Source organism: Stegastes partitus, unplaced genomic scaffold, assembly GCF_000690725.1.
Source record: "Stegastes partitus isolate 25-593 unplaced genomic scaffold, Stegastes_partitus-1.0.2 Scaffold265, whole genome shotgun sequence".
Taxonomy (NCBI): Eukaryota; Metazoa; Chordata; class Actinopteri; family Pomacentridae; genus Stegastes; species Stegastes partitus.
This window is the reverse complement of record NW_007577996.1, coordinates 448,221-462,813: the sequence shown is the minus strand read 5'-3', so window position 1 is coordinate 462,813 and position 14,593 is coordinate 448,221. Positions and strand designations below refer to the sequence as shown.

At 42.7% G+C, this 14,593-nt stretch overlaps 1 protein-coding gene across 1 annotated transcript in view; it reads right to left on the bottom strand.

Moving 5' to 3' along the window:
• il1rapl2 (interleukin 1 receptor accessory protein-like 2) overlaps positions 1-14,593 on the bottom strand; it is a 487,645-nt gene that overhangs the window by 50,197 nt on the left and 422,855 nt on the right. Inside the window, exon 7 of the mRNA XM_008282278.1 lies at positions 9,660-9,792. Coding sequence (XP_008280500.1) covers positions 9,660-9,792 — 133 coding nt within the window. The remainder of the gene's footprint in view (positions 1-9,659; positions 9,793-14,593) is intronic.

Here is a 14,593-nt window from a genome sequence, read left to right as displayed (position 1 = left end):
GCCCCGGATCAGCAAGCAGCTCTCCTGCTGAAAATGTCCTACAGCGAAACGTCGAAGCTCCACCACATTCAGAGCTGCTGTTGCGTAGCCGACCTGTGACCTCCCTGCAGAGGGAGGCGGGGAGGAGGCAAAAGGATTTCCCTTTAGGGGAGATGAACATTCACAGCATTATTTGTAGGCTGAGCTGATGACATGAAATGTGATGGTTGTTTGAGTAGAAGAGAACATTTTGTCTGGAGTTTGCTCTGAAACACTTTCTAACATTAACAGCGTGGACTACTTCCAGGTCAGGGGGAGAGAGATGGAGCCGACGGTTAAAACTGGAGGAAAACTATGTGGCAAATGTGTCACGTTCTGACACTTTTTCTTTTCCACAGTGTGGGACCAGGAGTGACAGAGCGTACAGGAGTGGGGAGGCTGAACAGCAACATGGGACGAGAAAAAGCAATAAAACGCACAGTGTAGTTGTTGCAGACGCTGCATTCATCAATGCCAGATTCTTTCCAGAACGCCATTGGCAGCGTGCAACTCGTGCACTTAAGGAAAACCAAGCAAGCTTTTCTCTGCCGTACCGTTTGTTATTACGTCCCTTACAGTCCCTCTCTGGTCATTGATTCAACCTTTAAAACTCATCTCTGTGCCTCAAACGTATGTGTTTGGAGGTTTTTTCATTGCAAATAAATCTTTTCTTGCCTTTGTGTGGATCTATGAAGTCCCGCCTCTTTCTTCATACACCCATCCCTCTACTCCTTGCAGTTCGAGCACACCAGCTCACCATCAACTCTGCTCAATCACTGTAAACTGCTCCATGATGAACAATGGCAAGTTGTGATATTTAGTCTTACATGTTGGAACCAAGGGCCAATTCTTAAGGGGATAATGGTATAAAAAGCTTCCCTCTGCAAGCTGACAGGACTGGTTGGTTCTCGGGGTTTGTCACATATGACATTTTTAAGACTGACATCAGGGCACTTCCATTTCAAGCTAGAAATACCTGATGTTCACAGCTTATTTCACTCATGATGTGTCTTCTAGCATATAAAAAACACCATATGGACATGTTAAAAAGGTAAAAGCTTCATATTCATCAGATGGGCTGTTTAAAAAAGTAATGAAGCTCAATAGAATTTAAAGAAATCACAAGTGGCCAGATAATTACGAAGGTTGAAAACAAAACCAAAACTTAGACCAACTCAGGGACAGTGAAGACCAGCAGCAAAAGTCAGATCAGACCTCATGTTCTTGCCTTATTTCTGCCTTAAATCTGGTTTACACTTATCTGATGGTCTCACTGCTTACATATCGTCGCCCCGTTGGAGATATTGTTTAGCAATGTTGCCTTATTGTAAAATCCCAGCTGTGAGTTTGGCAACACAAGTGATAATGAAGCCCAGGTTGTGTTAAACCATTGTTTACCTTTAGGTTGTGATGATGTACCGCACACCAACACAAGAGAGGTCTGAGTGCTGATTTTGCAAATGTTTTTTTTAAAAGTCTGCACCTGAGTAGCAACAGGTGGAGGCCGGGTTCATGTGGTCTAATCTCATCTTCACGGCCTCACAGAGAACTTCCAAAGTCCTACAGAGGCGAATGTATTTACAGAGAAGACCACCAACGCATTTCATGTTTTTAAGATGCTTGTACTTCTGTTTGTGCACCAGAGACGCCCGTCTGTACTTCTTCTGATCTCTGATTTTAGATTTTCAGCTCTTCTAAAGTCCCATCATCCTTGCTTTGCAGAGTGAGAAAACATTTTGAAACCAGATTAATCAAATGAGCTCAGCCCGACACATGAACTCTGTTTGTGGCTTTGGAGCTATTTACTTTTAAAAGACACAAAAAAGCAAAATAGTCTTTTTTTAGTGGCCAGATTTCCCAGTTATTCCCCAGCATTTGTCCACTGGAGACAGGAAAGCAGTCACCATTATCCTACCATTATAGTACATACAGTATGTCACAAAAGTGAGTACATGTCTGCAAATATTTGATTCTATCTTTTTGTGGGACAACACTGAAGAAATGTAAAGTAGTCAGCGTACAGCTGGTATAACTGTGTAAATTTACTGTCCCCTCAAAACACCTCACAGCCATTAATGTCTAAACTGCTGGCAACAAAAGTGAGAACACCCCTACGTGAAAATGTTCAAATTGGGGCCAATCAGCCATTTTCCCTCCCATTTCATGTGACCCATTCGTGTAACAAGGTCTCAGGTGTGAATGGGGAGCAGGTGTGTTAAATTTGCTGTTATCGCTCTCACACTCTCTCATACCGATCACTGGAAGTTTAACATGGTACCTCATGGCAAAGACCTCTCTGAGGATTGGGCGCCGCTATAGCTCACCTGGTTGGGCTGGCGTCCCATGTGCAGGGCTACAGTCCCAATGTGGAGGTCATGAGTTCGAATCCTGCTCATGACCCTTTCCCACATGTCTTCTCCCCATTCTTCTCCCCTACTTTCCTGTCTCTCTCTCACTACACACTACCCATAAAGGCACATAGTTACAAAAAAATAACTTAAAAAAAAAAAAAAAAAACTCTCTGAGGATCTAGCCTAGGCTATAAGAAGACTGCCAACACCCTGAAACGGAGCAGCAGCACGATGGCCAAGACCATACGGCGGTTTAACAGGACAGGTTCCACTCAGGACAGACCTCACCGGGCTGCTGCTACAGCTCACCTGGTTGAGCTGGTGACCCATGTACAGGGTCTGTAGTCTCCGATGCAGCGGCCATGGGTTCAGATCCTGCTTATGGCCCTTTGCTGCAAACCTTCCCCCACTTTCCTGTCTCTTCTTTGACTTTCCTATCTAATAAAGGCAACAAAAAAAAATAGAACAGGCCTCGCCATGGTCGACCAAAGAAGCTGAGTGGATGTGCTCAGCGTCACATCCAGAGGTCGTCTTTGGAACTCACTTTTGTGACATCTACATGTCAAAAGTGTCCATAGTACTTAGTGTATCTTTATTTTTAGCTGTATTGTACTTTTCTTGTTTTGCTTCTTCCGTTCCTCATTTGTGTCTCATTTCTGTTACATGTAAAGTTTCCCTGGTGGGTAATGGATGAAGTTTGTCTTATCTTCTCCCAATCAACCAACCAAGCTGTTGCTCTGACACACTTCCTTTCAGCTACATCGTCCCCTTTAACTCAACTCTCTTTAGATTTTGGAGANACACCCTGTGGCTGTGTTTACTACATGTTACAAAGCTTTCCAGGGTTTGAACTCCTTTTGAAATTTCATGTGCACGACTACAAAAAGTCGCCACATTATCAAGGTTAATTCCTGTTATCACTCATCAGAATAGATAATAACAACTACTGAGAGGTATTAAAAAAAAAGGTCCACATGTATGATAATGATGTACGATAACAGCCATTTAAAAGGCTGATAACATCTGGATTGGGTGATCTGGTCATCTCAGTGTTTACGTCCTCATTAAACTTCATTCGACACCATCAACCAAACCATTTCTCTTGTTTCTTCTCCATTCATGGATTTTCATGGTGTCTGATCTTTACACCTGCTCACTTCCCTCCATTCAACACACTCACTACAAGAACAAACTGTTTGCTCATGATGAGATGATCAACATCATTCACTTGCAAGTGGTCATGGTGGTTTGGCCCTTTATTGCCACAGTACTTCACTTGACTGTAGGGTCATACATCCATCCGTGATCTATCCATCCATCCATGATCTATACACCACTTAATCCTCACTGGGGGGACTGGAGCCTATCCCAGCCTATCTATCACAGACCATAGTGTCATTTCATATGAAACCAACCAATTTCTGAGAATTTTCCTTTTTACTTAGATTCCTCTGAAAAATAACCCCCACAGATGCTCCTACACCAAACTTATAAAGAAATCCCAAATATTAGGCCTCTATATCTAATAGTTTTAAAATTACAGCCCTTTGAAATTTTAGTTAATTTTATGCATTTTGGCAAACCGGCCTCTCAGCCCGTCTTCCTACATTAATAACTCATACAGTACGGCATATGGCGCTTTGAAACTGTTCATCCTGGGCTAACTTTTTCCTGTAGAATCCAAAAATGTAATCAGATCTGGTGTATTGTCTTTGTTTGTCTTCTTACAAGACTCTAAATATGGCCAAAAACTCAGTTGTTAATAAAAAAAAGACACCCTCTGTTACAGTCGCTCATTAGGAAAGTATAACAGATAAAGCACTCGGAATTGTTTTCCTCTCATTTATGGTCTGTGTTTACGCAGTAACCATGAACATTAGTACTGTGGGAGTTTTGCCCTGATTTAACCATGTGGGTAGTTCACCATCATATTCATATTTTTACCACGTGTTCTTATAGATCTGAAGATGATCTGGTCCAAATATGGTTTTGTTGCTAAGCCTCCTTTGGGAATTATGAGTTTTTGTTTGTTTGTTTGTTTTCTTTGAATTATGAATTCAGCCAATTCCCAATTATTATATATACACAGTTCCAGATTTTTCTTAAAGCATTATTTCAACATCAGGAAAAACTAGCAATTCATAATGGGGGAAAAAAGGGAAAAACAAACAATGTTTTTCTTCTTTTCTTTTCAAAAACATCCTGTTGTATCCTAATTCTTGGACTTGTTGGGGAATCTAGTCTTGCTCAGGGTCAATTCTGGTTCATATATGGATTTACTAGTAATTTACTCAGACAGCCATGCTTCTCCGAGGAACAGCTGTTCAGCCCAGATCTGTTTAGACTGACTGAGGGTGCTGTTTGCTTGATCCTTGTGGTATTTTCATCAAGTCACAGACGTGTTATTAAGAACCATGGTGACTTTTGAAAACGGGGTGTATCATGTTACATTTAAGAAGTTTTGGTACTTAATATTGAAACCTCCTCTAAAACTACTATTAGGTGACTATAAGGGTCCATGTAAAGCCAACTCTGGTACTTTTGGATAACTTTGATAGGAATCATCAGCATCAAATTACCTTTACTGGTGTAGATGTAAATTCTTGTTTTTAAAAAACCCCATTAAATCAGACTCCAACAGCAGTTGGACTGGACAGCTGACGTGAATTTCAAGCAGGTAAAGAAGCGTCTTTGCATCACTAAACATATGGGCCAGCGCTGCCTTCAAGAGAAAATACGAAGCATGCACCGGCCCGAGCGAAAACACTGTTTCATTGCACATGAACGAACCGTGAACCGGATAGCTGACTTGCAGAAACGTGAAAGCGAAGCCGTGCTCTCGTGCCAACAGCTGGAGTGAAACTGATGATCCTGCTTATGGTTACGATGTTGTCTCTGTTTCAGGCATATTTGATCTAAAATCACTTGAATTATTCACAAGATGTATTTATAGCTCCCAAAGAAGGATGTAGGGTTTCAGGAGGAGAGCACTTGGTGGTCGAGTGAAGGGAGAAGAGTCGGAAACTTCTGCACTTCACCCAAATTCACGGCTCTCTTGACGCTGGAGCAATAATGAGGTGAGAGAGTCAACAGTTCTCTCTCATATTGCAAAGTGGACAAGCATCAGTAATTACAGGTCTTCACTCTGTCATGGAGGTCCACGAGCCAGCGTTGGACACTATGCACACAGACGTGGACACATTCGACAGGCCGGAGCTGCAGAAGACAGACAGAGGGAGCTTCAAGTGGACAGATTAATGTGCATCACAGCGGGAGTCTGCCTGCTGCGGTGTGATTGTTGAATTTAGAATAGCAGTGTGATTGGCTCAGAGGTGGCCAGAGGACTGGACTGAAAGATGGAGAACTCATCAGGCAAAGGTTAATTTAATACCACGGGGCATGATTAGTTTCAAGTTTAAACACTCCCACACTCCTGCACACTGCTGCTCTCTTTATCTACAACACTATTTTCCCGAGAGTGAACATTTTCACCGCGTAGTAAAGTGGCTTAGCAGTCACAGATACCATCCTCGAGGCAAAGAACCTGGGTTCAAGCCCCGGATCAGCAAGCAGCTCTCCTGCTGAAAATGTCCTACAGCGAAACGTCGAAGCTCCACCACATTCAGAGCTGCTGTTGCGTAGCCGACCTGTGACCTCCCTGCAGAGGGAGGCGGGGAGGAGGCAAAAGGATTTCCCTTTAGGGGAGATGAACATTCACAGCATTATTTGTAGGCTGAGCTGATGACATGAAATGTGATGGTTGTTTGAGTAGAAGAGAACATTTTGTCTGGAGTTTGCTCTGAAACACTTTCTAACATTAACAGCGTGGACTACTTCCAGGTCAGGGGGAGAGAGATGGAGCCGACGGTTAAAACTGGAGGAAAACTATGTGGCAAATGTGTCACGTTCTGACACTTTTTCTTTTCCACAGTGTGGGACCAGGAGTGACAGAGCGTACAGGAGTGGGGAGGCTGAACAGCAACATGGGACGAGAAAAAGCAATAAAACGCACAGTGTAGTTGTTGCAGACGCTGCATTCATCAATGCCAGATTCTTTCCAGAACGCCATTGGCAGCGTGCAACTCGTGCACTTAAGGAAAACCAAGCAAGCTTTTCTCTGCCGTACCGTTTGTTATTACGTCCCTTACAGTCCCTCTCTGGTCATTGATTCAACCTTTAAAACTCATCTCTGTGCCTCAAACGTATGTGTTTGGAGGTTTTTTCATTGCAAATAAATCTTTTCTTGCCTTTGTGTGGATCTATGAAGTCCCGCCTCTTTCTTCATACACCCATCCCTCTACTCCTTGCAGTTCGAGCACACCAGCTCACCATCAACTCTGCTCAATCACTGTAAACTGCTCCATGATGAACAATGGCAAGTTGTGATATTTAGTCTTACATGTTGGAACCAAGGGCCAATTCTTAAGGGGATAATGGTATAAAAAGCTTCCCTCTGCAAGCTGACAGGACTGGTTGGTTCTCGGGGTTTGTCACATATGACATTTTTAAGACTGACATCAGGGCACTTCCATTTCAAGCTAGAAATACCTGATGTTCACAGCTTATTTCACTCATGATGTGTCTTCTAGCATATAAAAAACACCATATGGACATGTTAAAAAGGTAAAAGCTTCATATTCATCAGATGGGCTGTTTAAAAAAGTAATGAAGCTCAATAGAATTTAAAGAAATCACAAGTGGCCAGATAATTACGAAGGTTGAAAACAAAACCAAAACTTAGACCAACTCAGGGACAGTGAAGACCAGCAGCAAAAGTCAGATCAGACCTCATGTTCTTGCCTTATTTCTGCCTTAAATCTGGTTTACACTTATCTGATGGTCTCACTGCTTACATATCGTCGCCCCGTTGGAGATATTGTTTAGCAATGTTGCCTTATTGTAAAATCCCAGCTGTGAGTTTGGCAACACAAGTGATAATGAAGCCCAGGTTGTGTTAAACCATTGTTTACCTTTAGGTTGTGATGATGTACCGCACACCAACACAAGAGAGGTCTGAGTGCTGATTTTGCAAATGTTTTTTTTAAAAGTCTGCACCTGAGTAGCAACAGGTGGAGGCCGGGTTCATGTGGTCTAATCTCATCTTCACGGCCTCACAGAGAACTTCCAAAGTCCTACAGAGGCGAATGTATTTACAGAGAAGACCACCAACGCATTTCATGTTTTTAAGATGCTTGTACTTCTGTTTGTGCACCAGAGACGCCCGTCTGTACTTCTTCTGATCTCTGATTTTAGATTTTCAGCTCTTCTAAAGTCCCATCATCCTTGCTTTGCAGAGTGAGAAAACATTTTGAAACCAGATTAATCAAATGAGCTCAGCCCGACACATGAACTCTGTTTGTGGCTTTGGAGCTATTTACTTTTAAAAGACACAAAAAAGCAAAATAGTCTTTTTTTAGTGGCCAGATTTCCCAGTTATTCCCCAGCATTTGTCCACTGGAGACAGGAAAGCAGTCACCATTATCCTACCATTATAGTACATACAGTATGTCACAAAAGTGAGTACATGTCTGCAAATATTTGATTCTATCTTTTTGTGGGACAACACTGAAGAAATGTAAAGTAGTCAGCGTACAGCTGGTATAACTGTGTAAATTTACTGTCCCCTCAAAACAACTCACAGCCATTAATGTCTAAACTGCTGGCAACAAAAGTGAGAACACCCCTACGTGAAAATGTTCAAATTGGGGCCAATCAGCCATTTTCCCTCCTCTGTGTCACGTGACTCGTTAGTGTAACAAGGTCTCAGGTGTGAATGGGGAGCAGGTGTGTTAAATTTGCTGTTATCGCTCTCACACTCTCTCATACCGATCACTGGAAGTTTAACATGGTACCTCATGGCAAAGACCTCTCTGAGGATTGGGCGCCGCTATAGCTCACCTGGTTGAGCTGGCATGCCATGTACAGGGCTACAGTCCCAATGTGGAGGTCATGAGTTCGAATCCTGCTCATGACCCTTTCCCACATGTCTTCTCCCCATTCTTCTCCCCTACTTTCCTGTCTCTCTCTCACTACACACTACCCATAAAGGCACATAGTTACAAAAAAATAACTTAAAAAAAAAAAAAAAAAACTCTCTGAGGATCTAGCCTAGGCTATAAGAAGACTGCCAACACCCTGAAACGGAGCAGCAGCACGATGGCCAAGACCATACGGCGGTTTAACAGGACAGGTTCCACTCAGGACAGACCTCACCGGGCTGCTGCTACAGCTCACCTGGTTGAGCTGGTGACCCATGTACAGGGTCTGTAGTCTCCGATGCAGCGGCCATGGGTTCAGATCCTGCTTATGGCCCTTTGCTGCAAACCTTCCCCCACTTTCCTGTCTCTTCTTTGACTTTCCTATCTAATAAAGGCAACAAAAAAAAATAGAACAGGCCTCGCCATGGTCGACCAAAGAAGCTGAGTGGATGTGCTCAGCGTCACATCCAGAGGTCGTCTTTGGAACTCACTTTTGTGACATCTACATGTCAAAAGTGTCCATAGTACTTAGTGTATCTTTATTTTTAGCTGTATTGTACTTTTCTTGTTTTGCTTCTTCCGTTCCTCATTTGTGTCTCATTTCTGTTACATGTAAAGTTTCCCTGGTGGGTAATGGATGAAGTTTGTCTTATCTTCTCCCAATCAACCAACCAAGCTGTTGCTCTGACACACTTCCTTTCAGCTACATCGTCCCTTTTAACTCAACTCTCTTTAGATTTTGGAGATAAAGTATTTAACGAAACATTTCATTGATAAATTTCCAGCATTTTTTCTTTTTCCTCCCCACTGTGTGTGTGTGAGAGAGACTGAATGTAAATGTTCTTATGGTTACCATGGCGATGCAGCGGGCTCTTCTAATGATATTTGATGCCCCGCAGACAATCAGGCTTTTCCCAATAGAGTCCGATGTAATTGGTCCCAACAGGGGAGAAAATGAATTCAATTTAACTTTATTATTAGAATTCGTAATTTTTTAGGAAAGTTGAGAAGAAACCTGTCAGAGGAGCCTCAACGAGTCATAAATCATAAGAGAGCAAATTAGATCCTGACAGTGTGAGGAGTGCAGCTGGAGTCGGGCCTTTTCAGAAATTAATTAACAATAGAAACCTGTAAACTTGAGGGACTGTAATTGATAGCGCTTGCAGTGCGTTGTAAAAAAAAATTATTTACTCCACTTCGGTTCGTTTTCGATTTACATCTCCGGCGGTTTCTTTATTTTCCAGACTTTAATTAGGGCTAATGCCCAACATGTGACTGAATCAATTTCTGCCGTTGACGCCGGTGTATTTACCTGACTTCACTTTCTTTAATATGTCCTGCCAGTTCTTCCACAAACTTCTCTCCTTTCATCCAGTAGATGATGGGCCTCCTGTTCTCTCCGCTGTAGCCGAAGAAGGCCTTGCAGTCCAGACTGAGCGGCATCCCTGCAACGCACAACGCAGCACCGTTAGACTGTAACGCAATAACAAAAACAATGTTTGTACTGTTTTGCAGGTGAAACTTTAAAGTAAAAACACACCGATATAAACCATGATTTTACCAGAAATCCTGTGCTATGATTGTCTATTGCGAGGTGTCCAATCCTGGTCCTCGAAGGCCACAGTCCTGCATGTTTTAGATGTTTCCTTCTTCCAACACACCTGATTCAAATGATCAGCTCATCATCAAGCTCTGCAGAAGCCTGATAACGATCCTGATCATTTGAATCAGGTGTGTTGGAAGAAGGAAACATCTACAACATGCAGGATTGTGTCCCTCGAGGACCGGGATTGGACACCCCTGGTCTACTGTATTCAGCAAACTTCAGGACTAATCACTTATGCAATGCTACAGCCTGATCTGTAAGTGGCTACTATATTCTGTAAAAAGTGCAAAGTGAAAGCCAACTTTCAGACACTTCCACAGGAACCCATTGGGTTTTCCTGTGTTTAATTCTAACTTAAGTGAAAAATATCCGCTTGTATACCAAGAATTTATGAATCTACTTCATAAACCGACCGAGAAATGAGAAAAAAGACAAAATAGAGGAAATTAAAGTCAGAGCTGGAGTTTCTCTGTCAAACACACACTCTTCATACAAAGTCGTCACCGTAGCTTTATACAAGTAACGTCTGTACAATCTGGTTAGAAGAAATGATGTTTTCACTTTAAGTGCAGAAGACAGAGTCAGTAAACAAAAATGGAGAAGTTTGGTGAATTATCTTCCTCAGTCTTGCTGCCGTTTCCCCAGAGAACCAGAAAGTTACCACCTGCTTTGGATGTTTTTTTTTTATACCATTCAAAAAGTGCATCATTCGTGCAAATGTGAGCTACGAGGGACATTTTCCAACTTCTGCTGGGCTCAGTAGGCCAGCATCAGAATCAGCTTTAATGGACAAGCACGTACACCACATACAAGAAATCTGGATTCGGCTGTTGGCGTCGCCCTAGACACATCATTCATAGGTGGTGGAGCCACAATTTTACACTTTGAGAGGGAAACAAACGTCTGAAACTAAAGGAAATTCTAAATTCTCCAGACACCCTGTGCTAGGATTGTCCACCGTATTTAGAAAGCTTCCGGAACAATCGCACAGATACGATGCTACAGCCTGATCTGTAAGTAGCTGCTATGTTTTGCAAAAAGTGCAAAGCCAACTTTCCACTGGAGCCCATTGGGTTTTTCTGTTTGTCTTGATGAGCAATACGACCATCTGCGTAACCGACTGACGCATGTAACTTGTGCTATGACTTGAAGTGCTGTGTGCATCTGCTGTCCACCGTCAAAGTCCAACTTGGTTTGTGGTCAGAAGCTCCACAAACTAAAAAAAAAATTCACATTGGGTGGTAAAATGTGAAGCAAAGATGCACATAAACAAGTGGAAAAACGTCAACCTAAGTGAACAATATACACTTATATACCAAGAATTTCTGTATGTACTTCATAAACCGACAGAGAAATGAGAAAAAAGACAAAATAGAGGAAGTTAGGAGTTTCTTTGGAGTCTGTCAAACACACAAAGTCGTCACCGTAGTTTTATACAAGTCAACATCCGTACAATCTGTACAGTCGGCCATAATTTGGTGTGACAAGCTCATGCACAAACAGTCAGGCTGTCACATTTACACAGAAACTCACTCTGCTCACAGAAGGAGGTCACATCAGCACATTGGTACCCTGTGAAGACCTCAGAAGGAAACCGTTACCTCAATAACTCATTAAACAGACTGCTGGGTGGGTGACGCAATAGCTTCTGTGATTCAGTGCTTTTAATGTTGTGCTGCCGGAAGAAAGAAATCAACAACATTAGCAACAAAAACACACACGAGTGCAGACGGTATCGACGCACACACACACACACACACACACACACACACACACACACTGGTGTAAAGACCTTGAAACCCCCACCACTCTGTGATTACAGCTATCAGTGGTGATGATGGAGTATTAATGAGCATTCTAATGAGTGCTACCTCGTTAGGCAGTCAATTAGCAGATAATTATGATAGACCTCAGTATTATCATAATGATAGCTCTATCAGCACAGTCAAGAACCAACAATGAATGCTAACGTCGAGCGTGTATCTGTTTCTCCGTCGTCACGCCGAACGCTTGAACCGAAGGTCAACACCAAACACATTTGCATTTGAGACATTTGCCGAAAGTTTCACGCGGGAAACGCAGACGATTCCGAGTTCTGTCCTCGTCCTTGTGTGAGGTAATTACCGTTCTCAAAAGAACTCCCAAGTATTTAGAGCAGCAAAGGTAGCAAATCTTTTCCCAAAAACCGGTTACAGGTTGAATAAACATGAGTTTGTTTTTTTCCCCGTCAGCTGGTCATGGCAAAATGCAGCTGTTTTCATATGGAAATGTGTGATGATTGCATTATGTGTGGTGTCATTGCATCACTTATTTTGATTGATGGAGACGTGGGAGCGGGCGTAGAGGAGACAGGGGGGCTTTGACTCTTCTGTCAGTCTGAAAATTATAATTTCTAACAAGCTAAGAGAAGATGTGGTCACCAAAGCGGCGTAGGTCCGACCGTGTGTGTCGGCGGGAGGCGGACCACACACACTGCAGGAACTGGCAGAAAAAAAACGAAGCGAAACAACCAAAAAAAAAATCAGGATTAGAATGAAATTGTTTTAGCTTGATTGTGTTTGTGTGTGTGTGTGTGTGTGTGTGTGTGTGTGTGTGTGTGTGTGTGAGCTCTGCAGTAATTGATTAGCACCCCGAGGGTGTGTTTGTGTTCTCAGCATGTTATGGTGATTAAAATCATCAACTTTGTTTGCACTTGTCTGGCATCGGGGTGTGTGTAGGTTGGTGGGAGTGAGTGTGTTTGTGTGTGTGTGTGTGTGTGTGTGTGTGTGTGTCTCCCGCAATCACAAATACAAGCCCCCGAAATTCAGTCTGCATTTCATTCAGCCAAGTCATCACTTCTATTTGTGACTGCAGCAGCGGGGTGTTTGTGTGAAAAAGTCTTTAAAAAAGGTCGCTGCCGTGTTGTTGTCATTAGTATCAAAGCAACACAAACGATTGGAGGGGATTTTCTCAGGCTGGTGCATCATCATTCCACGCCGCCGCCGCCGCCGACCGTGGTCACACCTCGATGCTGTTCACTTCGGTGTGACCGCACAAAAGGAAGAAGTCGCCTCCTTTTGTGAGTTTGCAAACAACGTCGCATAACTACAAAGTCAAAACCAATCTCATTCCACTTTCTGCAACTTTCCTTCAGCCTGACAGACTTGTCTGTGTTCGTCAATGCAGCCTCCGCGGCATTCATAACACGTAGATGCACATAAAGAAGCAGCTGAATATGAGCATCAGTCCAGACTGCGCTTCGCCCTTGGTTCTTTTTTTTTTTTTTTTTTAATGCTGCTATCCAAGCATGAGGAACTGCTGGTTATCAGACATCCGCATCTGTTTTCTTCTTGTGTTTTGAGTTTTCCCATCACAGGTTCATACCGCATTCTCACTGCAAAACAGCTGTTTTCTCAGTTTGATTTGTTCCCACCAGCCAGAGTTAAGAAATACAAATTTGTCTCACAACAATCCTGCTCCTATACAATTAAACTATATTCTCATTTTCTCACCGAAAGGTAAGACTGTCATAAGAAAGTAGGGAAGGTGTCCAGAAAGGACCTTGTAAGGACGCAAGAAGATGGGAGCACGTCAGCAGCAGGAGTTCCACCCAGGAGACACTGTGGTGTTTGTGTTGTGAGACCAATTTTCTCAGGCTTAAGTTTTGTCTTCACTCGCTCTTTGGTTACGTTTAGGAAGTTATCACACTTACAAAATGACATGGTAGAAGCTTGGCGAAGTTTAGACACCAAAATTACCTGGTTAGGTTTTGGACAATAACACAGTTTGGATTAGAAGACGACCATTTCACATGTTTCACAACAAACCATGGTAAAGTAAGTTTTTTCACAGGATCGACGCAATGCATTCTGGGTGTTTTAGTCAACTTTATTATTGAAGTAATTGTTATTTATATTTAACCACCAAATAAGATTCCCTGTTCTGTAATACTGTACTGTATTTATTTCTGCTCCTTTCAGTTTTGCTTCCCTCAAGTAGAATTGTCTCTCCAACTCGTAGACTGTTCACCAGGCCTTCAGATACCAAAGTATTCCACAGACACCCCTAAATTTACTGGTTCTACGATATCATGGTAAATGGTAAATGGTCTGCACTTATATAGCGCTTTTACCCAAAGCACTTTACACTCATTCACCCATTCCATACACCAATGGTGACAGAGCTGCCATGCAAGGTGCTGCCTGCCATTGGGAGCAACTTCGGGTTCAGTGTCTTGCCCAAGGGCACTTCCACTGTGGAGGGCCGGGGATCGAACCACCAACCTTGCGATTGGAGGACAACCCGCTCTACCACCTCAGCCCCAACCGCCCCGATATCAGACCTTTTATCAATCTCAGGAAGAAACCTACAAGTGACGTAGGGGTGTTAGCAAAAAGATATCATTTCCTCTTAACAGTGGTGAAACTAATGAATATATGTGCTGTCACAACATGCATTCCTCATTGGATATATGGTTTGTTGGCTGAAATGGCAGTAAAGATATGTTGATTTGAAACATATTTGTGATATTTTCATCCTTATCATCAATTTTCATCCAAATGTGCCGTTAAATTTAGCGCTTCAGAGCATTTTAGTACCTTTCAGCTCCACTGTTTTGGTTTGAAAAGCTGCACATTGCTCTTTTGGGTTCACTGAGACCA